This window comes from Perca flavescens, chromosome 5 (genome assembly GCF_004354835.1).
Source record: "Perca flavescens isolate YP-PL-M2 chromosome 5, PFLA_1.0, whole genome shotgun sequence".
Taxonomy (NCBI): Eukaryota; Metazoa; Chordata; class Actinopteri; order Perciformes; family Percidae; genus Perca; species Perca flavescens.
This window is the reverse complement of record NC_041335.1, coordinates 3,786,513-3,795,008: the sequence shown is the minus strand read 5'-3', so window position 1 is coordinate 3,795,008 and position 8,496 is coordinate 3,786,513. Positions and strand designations below refer to the sequence as shown.

At 41.6% G+C, this 8,496-nt stretch overlaps 1 protein-coding gene and 1 long non-coding RNA gene across 4 annotated transcripts in view; one reads left to right on the top strand and one right to left on the bottom strand.

The window, feature by feature from the left end:
* Positions 1-2,771, top strand: part of LOC114555296 (uncharacterized) — a 3,218-nt gene extending 447 nt beyond the window's left edge. Inside the window, exon 2 of the long non-coding RNA XR_003692555.1 lies at positions 1,583-2,771. This is a non-coding gene — a long non-coding RNA (uncharacterized LOC114555296). The remainder of the gene's footprint in view (positions 1-1,582) is intronic.
* Positions 1-8,496, bottom strand: part of sema4c (sema domain, immunoglobulin domain (Ig), transmembrane domain (TM) and short cytoplasmic domain, (semaphorin) 4C) — a 118,885-nt gene that overhangs the window by 63,113 nt on the left and 47,276 nt on the right. For all 3 annotated transcript variants that reach the window (XM_028577595.1, XM_028577597.1, XM_028577596.1), the window contains one exon: positions 1,641-1,851. In XM_028577595.1, the coding sequence (XP_028433396.1) occupies positions 1,641-1,764 (124 nt within the window). In that variant the 5' untranslated portion in view covers positions 1,765-1,851. The remainder of the gene's footprint in view (positions 1-1,640; positions 1,852-8,496) is intronic.

The window sequence follows — 8,496 nt, the reverse complement described above, 5'->3', positions numbered from 1 at the left end:
TTCTACCAAAATCCATCTTGAGATCTGGCCTCCGTGCATTTGGTCGAAGGCAGGAAAGTAAATGTTTTGTGTCTGGTTCAACTTTAGTGTATGTAAATCTGGACGTTCACCAATAGCAAGCCGTATTGATAGTACTGATCTTTTAGACAACAGAGAACAGATAGAAGCTACGTAAGCCAGTTGCTGTGTTTTATTTACCACCCGTCTGTCGGACTACAAGCTGATCCACAAAAAAGGGAATAGTTTGTGACAGATAGTCGGACTGTAAGGAGATAGAAGTCTATGCATGGGCGATTTTAGACCCTTTTTAGGGGGGCTCAACCTGAATTTTGGTGCTTCAAGTGAGAGTTTGCGAACTTGTCTGTTAGTGACAGAGGACAAACAATTACAGGTTCAAAGGGTTTAAAACAGGTTTAATATCATGTGATGCTGTCACCGATGCTATGCACCTGTAACTAAGTAAAGGAAAGGGTTAACAGTGTTGGCCAATCGGAGGAGGTTGTGCCAGACTCCCGCCTTTGGCTGAGTCTCGGTCTAATCTGTCAGAGGGAGAGCAGGAGACGGTTGTGAAGTTTAACGTTGGTAGTCCCCAGAGAAGAAGTTGGTCATTTCATGGCGCAGATCAGAACCCAAATTGGAAGGTAAGCAACTAAAATTGCTAAATGTTAGAACATTGTGTCAAATTGGTCGTTATTACTGTGACTTATCAAGGTTCAGGTTTAGTTCCATCACAGTGATAATAGTGAAGAATTAGCTGACTTTGTTCAGTAGCTAGCTCAGAGATTATCAGTTAATGAAATTACTGATTTGGGGGGGTTAACACTTTTGCAAGGCAGTGTATCCGTGTCACATTCTCATTAGGGGCTGAGCCCCCCTAAAGGTGATCCTAGAAAGATGATCCTAGAATCGCCCCTGAGGCAATGGTATAAATTCACTAAATAAACCGTGTGAACATTTTTCCTGTTAGCGACCCAGCTTGCTTGTATGTGACAGTTAGTGAGCCCAGCAATGGCAAAGTTTGGAGAAAATAGAAAGAAGCTCAGAGACCTAAGAGTGCTACCGTATTTCCAGCTGGCTGCCGTGCTAGCTAGCCAGCTATGGTAGTTCACCAACTAGCCCTGCGTGTAGTCACTACGTAACCAAGCTTTTTACCACTGTGAACAGGTCTTTAAAGACACAGCGAAATAAAAGAATTCTACTTCTGATTGTGTGTCCCTGTGTTAACCGTTCAACTATCTCTTGATATATGCCTAAATACATGTTAACAAAATCATTTTTGAGTATTTTTACTTCGCCCTAACTTAACCGTTAGCTCGTAGGTAGCTAGCAGAGCAATATCCACGAACTGTCTGTGTGAAGATACCAGTTTGCTAGCTACTTTGCTAGCCGCAAGTTCAGGATGCGTCATTAAAAAGTTTTTTTTACATTTTTAGGAAAAGAAAAGAGATAGATTTTGATAGAAAAATGGTTAGCATGTAACAGGAGTCAAATTAACACATGGACACAGGGGAAATGTATTTTTCATTATATTGTGACTTTAAGGAGCCACTACCTAATTCTCAGTCTGGCTCTCTCTGGAAAGTTTCAGTGGCCCCTGAGGTCGAACTCCTCTATCAGCTGGAAATACACCGCTCACTCACCTCGGTACCGAACAGTCTTGCGTGGGATGGGGTTCCAGTTGAGACCCAGCGACTTCTCCCATCCAACCAGAAACACCAGGAGCAAGACCTTGGTCCCGCCCATGGCTCCCATGTCAGCTCCCATTCGTCGGGAACTGGCGTTGGCGTGATGGATCGAGGGATCAATCAGTTGATCAGAGGAACTGGATAGAGCAGCCCGGCTCCTGGCAGCCTGCCGAGAGAAAGAAAAACCAACGCATCAGCTGGAAGCAGCAATTCACTTCCTTTATTGGCTCGGTTGTTTATCAGAATCCATTCTTTCCAGAACAGTATTTACAACTTGCACATTTTTACACAACAAAAAAACATTTTATTAATGACTTTTGGCGGAGGGAGTTTATCCTTCCCTCACTCTGAGCGATAATCCAGCTATCGCCACTCAGAAATAGCTTGTCTTGTCAAGCCAATTCAGCAGCAGTATATTAAACTAGGGCTGAGTTATCAAAGGTAATTGGCGCTGGCAACGCATCAAACAAAGTGTTGAGAAATGAATGTCAAGGCAAGGACAATCCAATAGCACTGTGTTGTAAATGAATTGGTTTATACCTAATGAACATGTCAAGTGTGCGGCTACAGAGCGACATTACAGTCCAATAACAGCACAGGATGATTGACTTGTTACACTACTGCTGCTGCTGCTGCTGCTGCTACCGAGACTGACGCACAGCGCCAGAGGAGGAATTTTACATAAAAATAGTACTTACACGCTTACAATGACACACTCTCAAGTTTTTGTATGCTTGCGAGGACCTGCCAGCCCATTAACTTTTACCGTATGTCACATCGTTACTTATTGTGTGAACTCAGTGACATCAATTAGCGGCAGAAACGCATTAATTCAAGGTGCAACATGTTAAGTTTAACCGTGAACAGCCTTAGATTACATTCATTTATTTTTATCAGTAGAGTGTTGAAGTGTGAAAATAACTTTTTTTCAATAATGTTGGATTTGCTGCAGCCACCTGTGCTGATAAACCACAATCAATGATGCCAAGTTCAAAAAGAAATTACATGTTCTGCTTGTTTTTCCAAAAAAAGTGTGTTATAAAAGTGTTATTGGACGGTCGTATTCATTAAAAAAATCTACACTGATTGGCCTACCTGTTTGAAAATTCACCCACATTAAGAAAAACAGTTTCTCACTTACCTCAAGTGATATCTAGTCATGCGGATGGTTTTATCTGCCCAAGTTATGAGATATCTGTCTCTAAAATTTCTGCTGCTATACACAACCTATACAATGCAGGGGATAGGGCTGCCATATATCCTTTTTTTTATTGTCATCACAAAATCAACTTATATATATAATATACACATTGCAAAAGGCTGCGACATATTGTAGAATACACTAGACACTAGAACAACAACTAGTCACGCATTGCCAGACCTTCCTCCACAGCGCTTCGGAGGAGGGTCTGGCTAGTCCACACAGCATTCCGGAATGGGAGAGAAACGTGCTCTGGTTCATTGGCATTTCTTTAAACCAATCACAATCGTCATGGGCGGCGCTAAGCACCGCAAGGAGCCGCTGCGAAACAGCCTCGGGAAGGAACTAGTTTTGGTGGAACATGTGTACGTTCAAAGGTTGTTTTGGTCGTGCAACAGAAAACTCTGATTGGACAGATAGTCTAGCTAGCTGTCTGGATTTACCCTAACCTACCCTTTAAAATCCCAACACAAAGAAAGCGTAAGGAACCGGACATCGGCAAAAAGACATGCATCCGGTAGAATTTCCCGGAAGTGGAATGTCGTGGATATAGACGATATAACGTGTGAGTGTCAGTCGTGAGTATACAGTACATGAACACTGGGTAAAGGCTTTGTTTATTTGATTGTTTTGTTCCTGAGATCATAAACATAAAACCACTTAACAATATTACAAGTCCCTTTTCTAATCTCTCCATTTTTTACAACAATTTTTTATCGGGTTTTACCCCACAGCTCTGTATTAGGGCCATTGCTTTTCTCTTTCCACTTGGAATATACTGTATATATATATATATATATATATATATAGAGAGAGAGAGAGTATATACTGTATGTATATATCATCATTTCCTTTCAAAATTAATACTGCTATCTCAGAATAGGTGTTTCTGTTTTCCTTTGATTTGACTTCATTTTATGACCAAAGTGTTTGGATCTATTTCAAATGACCACACTCAAAAGCGGGGCGACAAGCCTCCCGTCATAACCTCCTCCTGGCTGCATGCCCGAGTCTTTTGCATGTCTTAGTTGACAAGTATTAGCACTAATTCGGACCACACTCTATCCTCGAAGGCATTCATGTATGTATTCAGTATGTTATCAGATTGTCTGTTTTCTAAAGGTTACAAAAAATCAGTCAGAAGCCACCTCACATTATTATGCCATCTGAAATTGTGTTTGTAGATAGTGTTCCATAACCTGATAAGCACTTTGTTTGAAGTAGACCTAATCTACAAAACATTGTGTCCATGGTTTTCACATAGAGACCTTTTTCTCTCTCGGTAAAAAGTAGTTCCAATCAGATTTTTTCGAGTACCTGCACGAGACACTGTCTGCAAAGAGATGTCACTGTTACATTTAAATGTCATTTTTAAATGCTGTGAGTGCCACAAGCTAAAATCCTCCCACTTCTATTGTAATCAAATGGCAGCAGAAATCCTAGAGATTTTAAATCTCAGCACGTAAAAACCCAAACCATCTGCATGGCGAGATACCACTGGGAATGGTGAAAAATAAAAATAAAAAATATGTTTTCTTTTAGAAGTAATTTGGGTGAGCTGACCATTTCATTTAAAGGTGACCTCTAATAAACCCACTGCATCTCCAACTCACTGATCATAATCTAAACCAAGTCCAATTACTCTCACCTTAATACTAAACCAATTACTGAACTTTAACTTCACCGCTGCAGATATGAAAAATGATGAGTCTTTCTTAATGTTTGTATTCTGATGAGGAGCACATATCCTCATAAGAGTTGAAATGCGAAGGTCCGCTCACGCGCAGAAACGCACACACGCCTTCTGTAAGCTTTCTGCGCTGCGTATCAGCGAGTGAAATGGCGCCTTTGATGATGCATGCTCGTTGGAGAAGGCAACCCACTGACTCTGGGCAACAAAAATGTCAACTATATTTACTTTAACCCAGCACAAAAAGAAAATACCTCTGTACATGTAGCGCATCCCATCCCTCCTACTCTCTCTTCCTAATCTATTCCCACATGTGAATATTACATTCCAGTGCTGGCATAAAAAGAAAAAAAAGAAGATTTGGCATATATGGTGGATTGGCAGGAGAGGTAATTGAGATGTGTGTGTGTTTGCACATGTGTGCGTGAGTGCGTGCGTGTTTGTGTGTGTGTGTGCCCATGTCCAACCACAGTGACTGTTATTGATTACACTTTTGAGAGGAAAATGAGAAGAGCCACCCTCCACCCCGAGATCAGATCATAGCGACGTGCTGTTAAATGAGCGTGATTAAACGCTGGGTTAGGGTGAAAGCTCTTCAAGCCTAGCAGTGGCGGCTACCGGCTTTATTGGATCGATGCTGGAGGCCTCGGCAGCCAACGCTTGAGTGAGCCCAGATTGAGATAGAGAGGTTGGCGATGGAAGGAGTGAGGGAGGGATGAAGGGTTGAAAGGATGAGAGAATCGGTGGGCGAGTTATGGAGTAAGAAAAGAAGAGAAAAAAAAACACATCTGGAGACTTTGCAGGAGGTTTTTAGCTGTTTCTTCTTCTTCTTCTCCCTCAACATCCATCCTTCTGTCTCTGTGCTGAAAGCTAAGCGAGTGAAGTGGGCATCCTGAAGGCCGGATTAAGTGAAGAGGCAGTGTGTAAACACCGCAGGGGAAGATGAGGAGGAAGACGATGGCAAAGCAGCGGATACAAGGCTTCTGCTGAGGGAAAGCTTAAAAAACCCTTCACTGTCATTTCCTCTTCCTCTGTTTGCTGCCTTTCTCCGCTTTTCTTCGAGTCCGTCTCCCTCTCTTTCCTCTCCTCCGCTGACAGAGCACAACTTTTTGTCACTAACCAAAGCGTCAAACTAAAAGTTGATTTTTTTGGGGGGATTTTCAAATCCATCCAAAGAGGGGCATGGATGTAAATTGCTCTTTCTGTGAATAACACCCTGAAACTCGCTCCTATTTATTTTGGTCTATGTTTACATATGAGCTGTGGACAGATTTAGCTTGTTACTATAGAAATATTGCTTTTGGTTGCTATGATTACAGTGTCATTATTAACCTTAGATTACTTCTCGTCAAATTCCACATTCATAAATGTACTATTTAAAAAGAAAATGAATTCTTTATATGTATGAAGGAAATGGAACTATACTGTACTCAACGGTTTCTTCCTCACAAAACAAAGAAGCTATGAGAAACAATCAATGTATGCAATATCTTGTATCATGTTTTTAGTGTGAACTTATTGTCATATGCTACTTCTCCACTTCATTTATTTATATTTGCATTGGATTTGTTCCGTTGTTGTTATTTTCAGTTTGGCACGGCTTTTAGTTTTATTTCCCCAATGCTTCATGTGGACGCACGTCATTCTCATGTTTGAAATGAGGATTAAAAACATAACGGAACAATCTCCCCTCGCTCTACTGCTCATGTAGCTGGTTCAGAGGGCTCTGCAGAGAAACACAGGGAGAGAGAGAGAAAAAAGAGAGAGAGAGAGAGAGATAGGGGAAGATAAAAGCACGGCATGGCTAGCAGCTAAATATTTCTTCTCCTGCCACAATATCAGGCAAAAATAATTAGAGAATTGTATATATTATCATAATTATTATTCATTTTTTTGGTGTTTTTTTTCTTTCTTCTTTTTTATATTATTGTTTCAACGTACCCTTTGAGGGACATGCACATAATTTGTTCATTATCTGCAATTATATCATAATTATCCTGTTTGCTTGTGTTATTATATCAGATGTATTTACACCTTGTTGTTGTTTATATGTCTGTTTGTTCTTATGCTTGTCTTAGGCAACACAGATGTATTGATTTTGTCATGCCAATAAAGCCAACTGAAATTGAAAAATTGAAAATTGAATTGAGAGGGAAAGAGAGAGAGAGAGAGAGGGAGAGAGAGAGAGAGAGAGAGAGACATTCTCTGGTTTAACATTAGAAGCCGTGCACGGTGGATATTGTCCAAGCAGGGACCAGGTGAAGCAAGTTATTGGCAATGCACGCGAGGAGCATTTCTGTGGGCAACGCTGATTACCACATACTTTTCCCACAGATTCTTTAATGTGTCACACAATAAAAGTGGGATTAGAATGTCTGGCTGGAGAAATGTCTGATAATGAACAGCTCAATGCCATCGTAGTAGAACAATGAGAAATGCAATTTTGCATAATAAATTCCTACTGAAATATGTCAAAAAGATATCACTATAAACAAACCCATGAGCCACTGTGGCTCATAAGCAGTGGTGGAATCTTGTTCTTGTTTTTAGTATTTTATTGTGTTAAGTCTACTTGGCACTTTTGTTTGTATATTGTATATACTATTTGGGAATAAAAAATTTATTAAAAAAAATTAAAATAAAAGTACATCATCCTTTACTTTAAAGTAAAAGTAGCATTACCACAATAAATTGGAATTGTACAAAGCCTTTTAAAAACAGTCCTCAGTTCAGTGTGACTCATTGAGCTGCTATAATAGCATGTAGCTCAGGGATTCCATGCAGTGCCAATATTGGAGATTGCGCCATTCACCACAGAGCAATAACAATCAACTAAGAACAGATTAGCTAGATGCAATTTTCTTTTCTATTCAGCGTTGTTGCCTTCTTCATTTCTTTCCACCGTGCTGCTGAAACTGCCCCGTGAATCTGCAAGCCGCGGCTGCGTCGGGAACTTTATGAACGCCGGGGGAGACGGCTGAAGTCACTCTATGATGTATTTTTCGTCTTCGTTTTCGATCAAGCTGGTGCATTATGATCCCTGGTTGTGTCGTAAGGAGCGAGATTCAGCCTCGCTCTCCCCCTGATGACCAAATTAACTCACTTACTCAGCCTCTTGCCGCGGCCTCTTTAAGGTCCTGCGGCGTTGCATGACTCTGCAGGCGGTATCAAATCATCTTTTAGCTGCTGGCGTTGTTGTTGAGCCTGGTTTAGCTAATGAGGTGAGATGCGGCAGCCTAATGCTATCAGTCAGCACTCCACAATGGAGAGCTCATTAAAACATAGGGAGAAATAGGCCACATGTTCTGATTGGCTTGTTGAGCACGTATGTGGGCGTTTTTTGTTGTTGTCGTGGGGCCTGAACGCGTGCTTGTGTGTGTTCAGTGTGTGTGTGTGTATTCTTGTCCGACTGTATTGGGAGGTAAGACGAGTGCCCATAGGGAGAAGCAAACCAGGGTTGTTTCTTCGAAGTGAACGGATGTCGGGGAAGAAAGGAAGACAAGAACGTTTTCAACCCCCATCTGTCTGTCCTCTTTTCTCCATCGCTCTGTGTCTCTGCTTTCCGCTGTCCTCTTACTGCCCTTCCTTTTGCACAACCCTCCTTTCCTGGCAGCCTTTTCCTACCCTTCCTCACATGTTGACACACACACACACACACACACACACACACACACACACACACACACACACACACACACACTGACCTCTGGTGCAGTCCCAGCTGATTGCTAGTCCTTCCAGGCATTGTTTGACTTTTAACCCCGACCTCTGACCCTTTTGTGGGTCAGCGAGCCAGGGCGCGTCACCCACCGCGCTCCACTCTGTCTTTCACACTGGAACAGACTTAATGTTCTTTGACCCATAACTGCCACTATAAAAACAAACACACACACGTACGGACGGGACTGACTAAAGAACTT